At 45.9% G+C, this 14,298-nt stretch overlaps 1 protein-coding gene across 6 annotated transcripts in view; it reads right to left on the bottom strand.

The window, feature by feature from the left end:
- Positions 1-14,298, bottom strand: part of KIRREL3 (kirre like nephrin family adhesion molecule 3) — a 385,133-nt gene that overhangs the window by 103,777 nt on the left and 267,058 nt on the right. For all 6 annotated transcript variants that reach the window (XM_077787972.2, XM_077787973.2, XM_077787974.2 and 3 more), the window contains 2 exons: positions 7,088-7,237; positions 2,670-2,819 (listed from right to left, as the gene is read on the bottom strand). In XM_077787972.2, the coding sequence (XP_077644098.1) occupies positions 2,670-2,819; positions 7,088-7,237 (300 nt within the window). The remainder of the gene's footprint in view (positions 1-2,669; positions 2,820-7,087; positions 7,238-14,298) is intronic.

Here is a 14,298-nt window from a genome sequence, read left to right as displayed (position 1 = left end):
GACAGCAGTTGGAGCCTGAATCTGGAGGCATTGGAATATTTCTTGATACCAAGGAAGTGGAAAATCTGGCAAGGACAGACAGGGCAGCACCAACCCATACAAAAAAACCAGGCAGGGTTATTTTTCCAGAGACAAAGCTGGGGGTGATAGAGTGGGATAGAGTTCCCCAGAACTGCCTCTAACACTCAGCTGGCTGAAGAGCCCTTGGGTCACTGAGAAACCAGCTGCATGGTTTGCACCCAGCTCCAGGGATGCCTCAGGGATCCTCTCCTGGCCGGGGGAAGTCTGCAGCCTCAGTGAAGCTGGGCAGACTGGGATGAAGGAATCTTCCTGTGAGAGGCTCAGACAGCTTGGCACATCTCTTCCCAAGCCAGGGAGGTGAAATCTGGGAGATCCAGTTCCCTCCAGACACAGCTGCTTAGCTCACACCTACAGCAGGCTCACACACTGCCTGCTAAGAGCAGACATGCCTGCACAGCTGGTGGTGCTGCACATCTGGAAGCACCAGAAACGTCTCTCCCCCTTCACAGACATGTGTTACCCCCCTGTCATGCAGTGAGTTCAGCCTGACAGGCTGCACATTGTCCCCAGCTGTCAGAAACACGGGGGCTTGAGGCTTCTACTCTTCACGTGCCACTTCTGTCCCCTCAGAGGACAGAACTGTGTGGCTAAAACACAGAGCACAGATCCCACAGCAGCCCCTGCCCTCGCTGCCAGCACAGGGCACCCCATCCCAAAGGAGCTGCTGGTCACCAACCCCCTGCAAAGGCAGGATCATCACTCCTACCTCTCCAACCAGCCTGAAAAGTCATAGAATCACACAATTTCCTGAGCTGGAAGGAACATCCAGTCCAACCCCAGGCCCTGCACAGACACCCCAACAATCCCACCCTGTGCATCCCTGAGGGCGTTGTGCAAATGTTTCTGGAGCTCTGGCAGCCTCGGGGCTGTGGCCACTTTCCTCCCCTCAGAACATCTGAATAAATACCTCTAAAGTTAAAGATGAGCTACCAGTTAGTTCCAAACCCACACCAGCTCATCGATTTGGCATAAATTGAACACACTGTAACTTTAATTTTCTTAAAAGGAAAACAGTCTGCAAATATAAGCTGCTGAACATCTTAGGTAAATGTACCAATTAGCAACTACCATGTATATCCACATAAACATTAACTACCATCTATTCAACACATTCCATAACCCCAAAGATAATAACGATTTCCTTTTGATCCATAAAAACATCTCTCTGCTCAATCAACGCTTCGCAGCAGCTCTGACGTACGCCCTGGGACTAAATTAGTTTTGAAATCTTTAGCTCTAATTAAATAACATTATTTCTTTTGTCTGGCTCCCGCAATGTATTCTGCTTTCACAACAGAAGGAGGGAGCCCAGGAGAAGGAGGGGTTGTCGGTGAGCAAGACAACGTTCCCCTCTCCTATTCATTTCCAGGATTATTTCATGTATGGCTACGTGTCAGAGCTCTGAGCTGCTGCCAAGGGTTGATTGAGAAGAAGGAGGAATCAAAGGAAAATCATCATTATCGTCAGGGTCAGGGAAGGAAGGGATGGCAGCTGTGAAAGTTTGGGAGTAGGGAATGTTGTGGGGTTGTGGAGGGAGGAAAACAAATGCAGGGGAAATTGCAAACCAGGAATTTGAACTAATTTTTGTAGTGCAGACTCTAGTGAGGTGCATCTTCAACCACAGCTGGTACCTTAATTCACTTATTTTGGCTGCTTAAAACTAATCAGTGTTGATCTGACTAAAAGCACAGAAAATCATGATTTGGATATTTTTAAAATGTGGGTTTTTTCTCCAACTAACCAGGAATAAAAACAACAAGGAAAAAGGAAATCCAATCTTCAATTTAAACAAACTTAAATATGCAAATGGTTTCACTTTGAGGGTTGAATAATCAGGATGAATCTGGGAGTAGCAATACAGACTGGGTTTTGTCCAAGCTGTTCATGAAAAATACCATTTTCATTAAATTCTCTGAAGCCACGTCCATGCCGGGAAGCCTCGCTGACGTGCCTGCCTTTTCCCAGCACTCCTGTGGGGAGAGCCCCTGCTCTGCCAGATGGCCAACAAAGCCCTCCAGCTCTGCCAGTGCTCCCCACCCACCTCCCACAAAAAAAAGGTCCTCTACATGATTTTGGGAGCCACTTCCAGTTTGCAATCCCAGGCAATCCCTGTGCTGCTCATGGGAAAGATGAATTATTGAGAAATGCAGGGTGATAAAATATTAGTTGTGTATGTAGTTTAAAAATACTGCATAATATGAAACCAGTCTTTCCTCAGAGGGTGGAGTTGTCCCGGTCCTGTAGGCAGGGTAACACATAAGTGATGACACTGGCACTCTTCATATCCTTAAATTTATGGACAGACTCTCTTGAATTGGGGCATAAATCCATAAAGCTGAAGTGCCAAACACTTGGTGGCTGTGTTACTCCTAGAACTGTCATACTCCACCCCAGAGCTGCTTCACTCCCCGAGCAGCTTCCTTTGATCCTGTTCTCAGAATTAAGCTGCTCCCCCACTGCTCTCACCATGGATTCATTCCCAGCCCTCTTGATCCAGCAGCAAAACATTTTGTTTTGCTACTCAGTGTGACCATGAAGGCACTGAAACCCAAGGAATACGCTGAGGTGTGAGTGAGACCGGGACTCACCGAGGACAGTCAGCCGGGCAGGTCTGGATCGGATGGCGGCTTGGATGGCCTGGCACTCGTACACGGCGTCATCCTGGAGGTCAGCCCGCAGGATTTTCAGGTGGTGCTGACCTGACAGATGGTCTCCTACGACCAGATAGCGTGGGTAACCTGCCAGAGGTAAAGCACGGGTCAGGGGGAAGCTGGTGTGGGCACAGTTTGTGCCTACACAAACCAGTGATTGGACTCCCCACACCAGTGATTGGGGTGGGGCTGTGGCCCAGCCTCATCCCAGTGGGTGCACTGGGAGAAGCAGTGAGCAGCACTGGCAGCAGTGAGCCCTGGAGTGCCCAGGTGTGCTGAGAACCACACAGGGAACAGGGGGCACACAGGTGTGAGGCATGAACACAAGGGGTGCAAAAGGCTGGGTTAAAGAACGAGAAGGGCAGATGCTTGAAGCCTTCTGAAGTGATGGGGTGTTACTCTCTATGGGTTGAAGCTTTCTGAAATGGTGTGATGATACTCTGTGTATTGTGGCTGTCTTAACTGCAACATATGCTGCAACAAGCTGGAGCCACGAGCCCAGGACTGAGGAAAGCAGAGCATAAGTCCAGAGCCCCAGCATCCCACCGCAATTCCCAGGATCCAGGCAACTTCCTCCCCTCCTTGGCAGCCAGCCCAAAGAGAGAGAGAAAGAACCTGCCAAATCCAGGAAAGAGACTGCATGTTTTGCTCTACAGGTTCAAAAAAGAAGTGCTGATGAAGGAGCATTAACTGAAATCCCAAGGAGTCATGGGATCATAGAATGTTAAGTGTTGGAAGGTTTGGTTTTGACCTTAAAGATCACTGGGACCCAAGTCCCCCCGCCATGGGTAGGGACACTTTCCACTCAGATCAGGTTGTTCAAGGCCTTCTCCAACCTGGCTTTGAACCCTTCCAGGGCTGGGGCATTCACAACCTCCCTGAGTGATAAAAAGGGGTGAGACCTTCCACCAGGAAACCCACCACCTCCTGCTCCTCTGCAAGCTGTCATGGGTCATCCTCAGCTCCTGAAGAGGGCTGAGGTGACACCCTGGAACACAACCACGATTAGCTCTGTGTAAAGCTCGGGCAGGGTCTGGGGGCACCAGCAGCCCTGGTCAGCCTGGCTGGACACACGGGAGGAAAGGTGCCACCCCCGTGTCCTCCTGTGCCCAGTGCCCTGTGTAACGCAGCGCTGGCACACATTTGTGCTTCTGTTGTTCCTCGAGTTATCAACAGCAGGATTTGCTCTCCTGAACCGCGAGAAGTACAAATGATGGGTTTGTTTGGATTGTGCTAATTAGACACTGGCTGAGCTGGTATCATGCGAGCTGGCAGCTCCTGTGGCTTCCAGCAGCCTCGGCTCTGTTAATTGTGGAAGTCATTCACATCAGCTCCCTACTTCACTGCAGCTCTTTTACTCAGTTGTGTTGCAAGGTCTTGCATGGGAAGCTCAGCTCTCTAATAGATGCAAAAATTGTGGCTCAGAGCTTTGAAAAACAGGCGAAGATGGGGCTGCTTACTCGGGTACAGCTGTAAATGAGCAATTATACGTATTAATAAAAAAAATAGATGGAAAGAAAAACAGGCACTGCACTTCAGGGAAAAGCAGGGTCCAAAGCAGGAGACCAAAAAGCATGGAGCCTCCCCTGGTTTCTCAGTGCCTTGGGGAAAACCCTCAGGTCACCAGGAGCTGAGCGGTGTCACACGTGTACAAACTCTGCAGAGCCCTGGAGGGCTCCGTGTCCTCCCAGGCTGTTTCCAGCAAACACTCTTCTTATCCACGTGAAATGTTTCAGTGCCAGATTAGTGTTTTCCAGGGAAATATGCAGAATAAAGTGTTAACTTTCCCAGTACTGCAGCCTCTTCAGCAGCTGCAATTAACCCTCAATCACAGTGTGGGTGTGGGATTAAGGAATGTGAGTTCTGAGCAATTTGGTCACCAAAGGATAATTTCCCAAAACCAAAGCTCGAGGAAGCCACAGACATTGTCCAAAGCAAGCAGAGGCTTGTGGGTCCCTTCAAACTCAGGGTTTTCTATGGTTCTTTTCTTTTTTGAGTGTATCAAAACAGGCACTTCCAACATTTATGAAACATTTCATCCCACATTTTGGAAAGGTGATGTTAGTTTCCAAGGAAATCAAACCAAGCCTTTCCAAAGGGTCAGGCAACATCTGTGGGAGCCGACAGATTTGTTTCAGTGAAACAGATTTTGGCTTATTCCAAGCACCAGGAATAACCCCCCAAATTTTTATATACAAATTTATATTAAAATTTTATATATAAATTTATATAAAAATTTATAAACCAAAAATTTGGCTGGACTTGAAGGTATTGAAGTTGAAATGAAAATATTATTCCCCAAATAAACGTTGGGCAAGGAGAGCTCCTGCTTTCCTTGTTTATGGAGGCTGCTTGTGGACTTTTTTCTTTGTTGCTAAGGTTGGGATTATATGTGTGAGATGGTATTTTTTGTTTGGATTTAGATGTTGATTATTTTTTATTTATATCATAGTTTTGTAAGTCATGAGTTTTATAGTATTTTACTTTAATTATTTAAAAACTCTTTTATAAGATTTTTAGGGATAAATAGTTTAATTAAGAAATGAAACAAATTATTTTTATTTTTAACTTAATAACTAATTCTTTATTACTTGTTTTATTTTATTTTTATTAAAATTTGTAATTTATAATTATAAATTTACAATTTGTTTAATTTTTATTTATTTATATTTATATTTATTATTGTTATCTTTATTTATGTATTTTATTTATTATTATTTTGTATTTATTTTTTATAATTTATTTTATTTCTATTTAAATTTTTATTTACTTATATGATACTATTTAAACTTATCAAGAAGAAGGTGAAGATGAAGGATTAGTTTTAGTTTTAAAACTTTTATTTTGTTATATCTATATATATATATATTTATTATACACTATAAATATTATATATAATATATATTTACTATATTATATTATATTATTATATTATATTATAGTAATGATATTATATTATATGATATTATATGATATTATATGATATTATATTAATTACATTACATTATATTACATTATATTATATTATATTACATTATATTATATTATATTATGATATTATATTATATTATATTATATTATATTATATTATATTATATTAATTACATTACATTACATTATATTATATTACATTATATTATATTACATTATATTATATTATGATAATTACGTATATTTATATATTTTTTATTTTATATATAAAATATAGTAATATTTTTAAATTTAAAAATCTAAGTTTTTTATCACACAGATAAATAGACTTTTATTTAAATACACTTTTATTTAAACTATACACTCATAATTTTCATTTTATTTTTTAGTTTTGGAAGTTTTTTTAAACCTTTTTAGGTTAAATGTAGTGTTTTCTTGAGGGGTTAGTGTTTGCCAGTACACTTTAAAATTTTTAGTACCTAGGTTTTGAGACAGAGTGAAAATTTAACAGGGTAGAAATCCATTTAAATTTAAGTGAAATGTGCCACTTTAAGCTTGCTAAATATGCTGCTTAGTCTAGTTAATATACAGCCCTAGCAAAACTACCCCAGCTAAGGAAAAAAAATGCAAATTTCCACACTAAAAGATAAGAAATAAGAAAGAATCCTCAGGCCTTAAAACAGACAGGGCAGAGTTACATGAGTTCTTTCTATACTTTCTGACAAAAACAGAGTACAAGTGTAACTAGCTATAAGTGCAATGTGAAATCAGCAAAATAAATATGCATTAACCTGTTATGAAATTCTATGCATATAGAAGTTAATAAGGGTAACAAAATTCTCAAATTCTCAAATTTCAAATTCTCAAAATCTCAAATAATTCTCTAAAGCAAGCATGGCCATTAAAAGGCAGTGAGTCCCAACATGCGTCCACAGCACTATAAATAAACAAACCTGTGGGTCTCAGATTCAGTCAAATACAGAAACTGAGAATTTCTAGCCAGGCAGAAGCCTGGGAAAGAGCTGGAGAAGAATGTAAATAATTCTCTATCTCTCCATTTATTCACATTGTTTATAGTTAAGTTCTATCACTGTGTGTCAAGCACTCTGCACCAGTGGTATGAGTTGTTTTCACTTCAGGACCAATGGAGTTGGTGCTCACAAAGCTCTGTATAAAAGAGCAGTGTATTTTGAATAAATCAGATTTTACTCTCAGGAGTTGGTGCTCACGAAGCTCTGTATAAAAGAGCAGTGTATTTTGAATAAATCAGAGTTTTACTCTCACAGCCTTCTGAGTCAGAGTCTTCTCATTCCCATCCTGCCTCGACGGCGACACATAGCCATTCCCTCCAAATCTTTATTAGAATTGTAAAGTTTAATTTTTCATCCGCGTTTCAGTTTCCCCCAGGCGCTGTCCCCACTTACTTGAGAGGTCCCGTCCCACGCCGAGGGCCAGCCCGTCCTTGATCCAGAGCACGATGCCATTGTACTCGGGGATGGCGCAGAGCAGCGTCACCGGCTGCCCCGCGATCACCACCTGGTCCTGGGGCTGCTGCGTGAACGAGGACGCCTGGCCTGCACCGGGAACAAGGGAGGAACAGAACTGTCAGCTCCCCTGCGGGCTCAGCCCTCGCCTTTTCCCCATCCCCAGACCCCTGGGACTCTGGTCGGATAACCCTGGACCCCTCCTTCCTGCCAAGAAGTGCTCCCTGCCCAAAGTCTGGATAAACCCCTGACATTTCCCCTTCGTTCTCTTTGCCCCGCTCTCCCCATGGACATCACGGAATAAAGAGAGCTGAACAACTACATCGGGGTAAGAGCCTCTTTTGGAAATCTTTGCCTATCTCCTGATATTCCTCCCCTCAAAGCCTCGGATGTCTGGGCTAGCCTGATAATTTAGGGGCTGAGAGGAGGGAAATGTCAGTCTCCAAGACCATGCAGTTCTTTGTGGTGCAACAGTCCAGGATGCTCCTGGCACAGGACAAATGGGAGACGGAGCTCTGCAGCTCTTAATTATGTGCTTGCTTAATTATGTGCTTGCCCCATAGAATGACAGAATGGATTGGAAGGGAACTTAAAGCTCATCCCATTCACAGGGAAGAATTCCTTCCCAATATCCCATCAACCCTGCCCTCTGGCAGTGGGAAGGCATTCTGCCTTGTCCCAAGTCCCTCTCCAGCTCTCCTGGAGCACCTTTAGGCACTGGGGACTCTGAGCTCTCCCTGGATCCTCCTCCAGGTGAGCACCCCCAGCTCTCCCAGCCTGGCTCCATCTCTGTGGTCTCCTCTGGACTCATTCCAGAAGCTCCACATATTCCCAGAGGTGGACACAGCACTTTGTGACAGACAAATATTTGCAATATTTTTGCCCCCTGGGGAAAAAAAAAGCTCCAACCAAGAGGTACCAGCATTTCCTGTAACTGTTTTATTCCAAATTGTGGTGGTAGTGTTTCAGCCACAATGATCACAGACAGAGAAGCAGCAGGATGTTCAGCAGCAGCAATATTTTATATTACACATAATAAAAGAGGATGTTGATCCTCTGCTTCTGAGCCTTGCTCCCACCTCCTGTGCTCTCTGAAATCAGGATGTGCAAGGAAACAACCTGCTATAAAACATGGAGGGAAACAGCCAACTGCTGCTGTTCTGCTCCCTCCCCAGGTGTAACCTCCTGGCGTTTGCTGGGAGCTTCCCACACATCTGGAGGGGAAGGAAGGCCCAGCTCTGGCTCAGCGCTGCCTTTCTCCAAAGCTGCATTGTCAAACTGGCAAATCTCTTTCCTCACCCTTCCCTACCTGCAATGCTGCAATGACAAATCCCACCCCTGGGTCACCTCCTGCCTTGGTGGGACGTCTCACACCTCAGGTGTGACATGGCACTTCTCATTTTCCATGGGAAGCATGCCAGTCACTGTAACCTCTTCCACAGCAGAGTTTACTCAGCATTAAGTTTTATTTTCACTCTCCCTCAGCTTTGCCATGATTGAAAATTATTCAGAGAATCAGAGAATCCCAGAATGGTTTGGGTTGGGAGGGCTCTTAAAGACCATCTTATTGCACCCCCTGCCATGGGCAGGGACACCTTCCACTATCCCAGAGTGCTCCAAGCCCCATCCAACCTGGCCTTGGACGTTCCAGGGATTCAAAGTGTTAAATCCTGCTGGTTTGTTTTTTTTTTTTTTTTTTTTTGCTTTCCATAATGAGTGCATGGGACAACCCCATAATACTTCTACAGATCCACAGTCTGAAGCTGGAAGGTCCTAAATGTGGGGCCATTTCAGGTAAATGTGCAGATATCTGGGCTCCTGCGAGTACAGTGTTTTGTGTGGGTTGGTTGTAGAGCACCTCAATTGCTCTGCCCCCACTTAGTCTTGCTCTGATTCTGGATTCAGGAGATGATCTGGGAGAGAGAGGTGCTGGGGGAAAGGCAGAACCACTGAATTGCCCCTCACTGAGTTACCTTTGTGAGACCAGGAGCCTCCCTGGGCAGGAATTATGCCCTGCATCAGGCAGGAGTTCGGACCCTGTGCCCTCCACTGGGTGTCTGTTCAGTCACTGGAAGGGGACTGGGCTGGAGGAAAAATTCCTCTTTAAAACCAATTTGTCAGAGCGGGACAGTCTCCATGTGATCCACCCCAAATCAATTCAATCCTAATTTACACCGACTCCATTTAATCATTGACTGATGATTAATCCAGAACCAAGGTTAAGTGTGACACAAGTTCTTGCATCTGAACTTGTTTCCAGATGAGCTGCAGGGCCTTTCCTACAGGGCAAGGCTCCAAAACTCCATCATTTTCAGCTCACGCTGTTGAACCAACGTGTGCCCCCACATGAGTGCTTATATTTCAATTTAATTTATTATAGCTTCAGCTCGCCCTTAGCCACCTAAAGGAGCACAGGCAAAAACAGAGCTGCTCTTTCAAAATTCCAGATGTTTTACATTACACAAAGGTAAAAAACCCAGCTGAAATTTTTGCAGATCTCCAGGAGCACCTTGGGCACCTTATTCCTGAGTATTTCAGATACCCCAGGTCTCCCAGCACCCACATATCTCCAAGAAACTCTGATTTTCACTCCAGATACTCCAAAAGATCACAGTGGTGGCTCCTGGTGTGGTGCTGCCTGCTCAACAGGCCAGGTTAATTCCAGAGGGAATTCCTATTTTTCCTGCTGGGAGGCACTCCTGGTGGCCTCTGACACAACCCTTGTGAGATAAGATTTGAATATTTGATTTCAAAGGGAATACGAGTCAGCTCTGTATTTTTTCTTTTTGGATTCATAAAGGAGAAGCACTCCTAGGATAACAGGGGAAAGTGGGATCAGAGAGAAAACTCAGAAAGCAGAAAAAGTGGGTGTTTTGCTTTGTTGTTTTGTTGTTTTATTTTAATATATACTTTCCACCCACTAACTGGGTTTTCACAGCTCACTCTGTAATCCTGACAATTCTCAAGGCAGAGCCGGGCGAGCAGGGACAGCGCAGGAAGGCAGCAATAACCCAAAAAGATTTGTTTTATCAGTGAGAATTATCAGGTTGTCAGCTGGGAGCTGCACGAGCCCTAATGAGAACGCAGAGGCACAAAGTGGTGTCTGTGCCCTCTGCAAATGCCCATTAAGCACAGGCTTCATTTCGTAATTGCTGCTGGAAATGAAGCTCTTTTTATGTTTTATTTTTCCTTTTCCTCTTATTTCTTGATGTGTTTTAAAGACGAGCTGATGGCCATGGAAAATCAGAGCAGAAACAAGGCATATGTCTCCTGTATTTTCCTTCCCTGCATTTGTTCAGTGTGAAGAATTGTCACTTAAAGCCATTTTTTATTCATCCAAGGCTCCATTTCAGCTACAAACAGCTCAGACTCAGTCACAGCAGAGGAAAGATGGGTGTAAGGACCTTAAGAGCATTACCTGGCCCAGTCCCTGCTCCACAGCAGGATCATCTCTCCCTAAATCTCAGATAAAAAAAAAAGAAAAAAGTACTGAAGATAGAGCTCAGCTCACTTTCAAATCAGCTTAAAGTCTGATTACTGGGTTTAACTGGGTTTGGAAGATCAGAGGCCTGTCCACGTTACAGCTTATGTCTTAATGTCAAAGGAACAAGTAATTTGCAGAAAGTTTTAAGGGAGATAAGATACTTGACAGAAAATAACTGAAAATGGGGAGATTGGGAGAGGGTGATTTACAAATGCAGGCTGAGCGTTTTCAGCTACAAGAAAATGGGCTGAAAGATGTCAGTTGGGTATTTTTCCAGGAATGTTTAAAATGGAATTACAAAATGATGCTTTGGTTTCAAAGCAGGAGATTTGACTCCAACCTGTTGGCCAAGCAGGAGCTTCTCAGCTTCTCCCTTTCCACTATAAAGAGTTTCAGCAAAAAATGCTGCTTAATCCAAATCTCCGCAGGGTAGGAGTTCATCAGAGAGTCATGGAATTGTTTGGGTTGGAAGGGAACTTAAAAGCTCATCCAGTTCCAGCCCCTGCCATTGGGCAGGGACACTTGCCACTGTCCCAAGAGTGCTCTGAGCCCTGCCCAGCCTGGCCTTGGGCACTGCCAGGGATCCAGGGGCAGCCACAGCTGCTCTGGGCACCTGTGCCAGGCCCTCAGCACTCTCCCAGGGAACAATTCCCAATTCCCAATCTCCCATCCGGCCCTGCCCTCTGGCAGTGGGAGCCATTCCCTGTGTCCTGTCCCTCCATCCCTTGTCCCCAGTCCCTCTCCAGCTCTCCTGGAGCCCCTTCAGGCCCTGGAGGGGCTCTGAGCTCTCCCTGGAGCTTCTCCTCTCCAGGTGAGCACCCCCAGCTCTCCCAGCCTGGCTCCAGCCCTGGTGCATCTCTTTGGGCTGCTCTGGATTTGCTCCAGCAGCTCCAGGTCCATCCTGTGCTGAGAACCCAGAGGCAGATACAGCTCACCACCACATGAGCCCAACTGAGTCCAGGCATGGCACCCTCATCACCCATCTCCTTGTCACCTCCTGCTGCACAAACCATCCCCAAATCTGGATTTGGGAAGTGCTGCTTAGCACAGCAGAGAGATACAACAACATGCCCATGTGCTCCCAACCCAAGTGTAGCCCTGTTTAATTCCCACATCCCATCTTCCCTCAAGTGTAAAGACTTGGAATATTTTCAAAGAAATGACTCAGTTGACACTTGGCTTCCTGGGAGCTTCACAGGGAGTCACTGGGCACTGCCCCTGCCCCTGAGAGTGTCCATGTCAGGATCTGCTCACCCAGCACAGAGATGCTCTGAGCAGAAGCAAAGCTCAGGGCTCTGAATTAATTGTTGATTTTTTTTTGGTTTTGTTTTCAAAGGAAACAGGTATGGAAATGAGATGCTAATGATGCCACTTGGCCAGGGTCCAGCACAAGCCCAGTGTCCCACCTGCACTCTGGAGCTGCCCTGCAGCTGGGAGTGCACTGTCACCACTGGTCACCTGCTGTGACCAGAGGAGCTCCTGATCCCAGAGCCTTCCCATCTCCTCCTGCTTTTCCCCTTTCCCTGAGGAGCTGCCAGGCACCAGCAGGAAGCAGGACCCCCCTGCTGGCCCCCAAGCTCCCTCTAAGAGTCTCTCTCATGGGGACACTTCTGCAGCCACTGAAATCCCGAGGGGCAGGAACAAAAGGGGACAATAAAGGCACCACGGTGAAGAGCAAGCAGGCAAGGACACTAACCCTGCCTTCAAAAACCCCAGGCAGGATCTTTGTGAAGTCACAAGTGTACCGTAAAAGCTAAAGGAAGAAAAAAAGAGGGGAAAAGAGAGAACCACTTTAGAACTCTTTATATTTCCGTAATGGATTTTGTACCTGTGGCTCCTGTTTCTCAGTGTTTCTCTGTAATGTCGCCTTGTTCTTTCAAACAAAGGCTGAGACTCTTCTCTGTTTGTGACTTCCAAGAGAAATAACATTGCCAGTGCCAGGGCATTGCTTTTCAGATGTCTCAACGCCCACGGATGGTGAGAAGCCCCAAAAATCCTGTTTAACAACCCAGAAAACAGAGGAAGGCACCTGCACAATGACATTGCCATGGTCTGTGCTGCAGCAGGACCTTGAAGCCCCTTCCATGGCTGAAGCCAGAGTCTGTGACAGGCTTTTAAAGCTCTCTGAAGGCTGAAATCTGTTTGCATGAGCTCCTGGCTGAATTATTTCAGCTTGCAGCCTCCTGTGCCCAAACCAGCAGCCGGGAGCAGCAGAAAGTTAAATTTTCATTACCCAAGAGGAGTGAGTATTGTAGTAGGAAGCGAGGGACTCACCGAGGGAACAATGACTCATTAGAAATGGAGACATTGTGGCTGCTTTTATGTAAGTGAAGCTTTGAATGTCCATTGTGCTCTGAAAAGAATTAGTCCTTTTTGTTGAGGAGAGCACAGAAGTGGAGAAGGAGGACTATGAGCTCCTTGTCAAAATATTACTGTTCTGAAATGAAAGGCCTGGTGATTAGGAGTGGTGGGACATTCTCCTTGTCCCTCAGTGGGCAGAGCTGATCCTTCCCTCAGCTTGGAGCCGTCACGACACGTGGTAGGAGGATGATCAAGGGGCTGCTGTGAGACATCCTCATCCTACACGACATCCCAGGAGGGGCTGTCTTCAGACCAAGCAGATCCTGCCCGATGAAAATCAGGGCATTTCAACCCAGGGGCTGAAATTACACCTGATTTCAGGAAAATATCCCAGCCTGGGGCTGGTTTCTCATGGCACGACACCTGGGGATGGAGCTGTCTCTTGGCCATGGAGAGGGCTGGGAAGAGATGGCTCCATGCCCACACGTTCCCAGCAGAGCAGGGCCTGGCTCTGCACCACCCCACGCAGCTCCTGCTATGGCCCTGTGACAAACAGGCTGGTTCTCAGCGCTCCTTTGGGTCCCTCCCTGGAGCCAAGGACACCCAGCCCCCTGCACGGGGCCCATCGTGCTCCAGAGCACGCGCCCGCATTGATTTTCAGATGAGTGGGATGAGCAAGCAGACAAAAGCTTTACATTATTTACAAAGCTCTCTGGAATTGTCAGTCCTGGGGAAGCACAGGGAAGCGCCGTGCAGGCAGCAGAGCTACTCATTCCTGCCTGCAGCCCAATTCCTTCCCTGGTGGGACACAACACCCAGACCTGCAGAGCTGGAGCCCAAGGCCTGGCCGGGTACAGAGCACACGAAAGAGGGAGCCACGTGCTCCCAGGGGCAAGTATTTCTCCAGACAAAGACAGAGATGAGCTTTTCTTACACCATCAGAGAAGCAAACAACTGTGGCTGCCCAGACAGGAGCAGAGGGATGGCATCAGTGATGCTGTCCCCAGTGAGGAGACGTGGAGCAGCTTCCCCATGGGACAGCCCCTGGCTGTGATGGCCACAGCCATGCCAGACACTTCTTTGGGTTTCATGGCACAAATAAGAGAGGTAGCTTGAGTTCAGCCCTTGCATAAGATTTCCATTTTTAAAAATTTGGCTTCCTTGGGGAGAAAATAACATCAAATCCATTTGAACAAAAATGTCAGTTTGGTCTTTTTTAGAGAGACTGAGTCTGGCTCATGTGGCCTCAGTGCTGAATTATTCAACTTGAAAGGAACCAAAGCACAACACGTCAGCCAAGGGATGACTCAGGTGTATGGCGTGGTGCTGGTCACTGACCTGCTGTGTGACCTGGCAGAGGTGTTCC

Source organism: Lonchura striata, chromosome 24 (assembly GCF_050655825.1).
Source record: "Lonchura striata isolate lonStrDom1 chromosome 24, ASM5065582v1, whole genome shotgun sequence".
NCBI lineage: Eukaryota > Metazoa > Chordata > Aves > Passeriformes > Estrildidae > Lonchura > Lonchura striata.
Note: the sequence above shows the minus strand (reverse complement) of the source record. Positions and strands in the feature narration are given on the sequence as shown.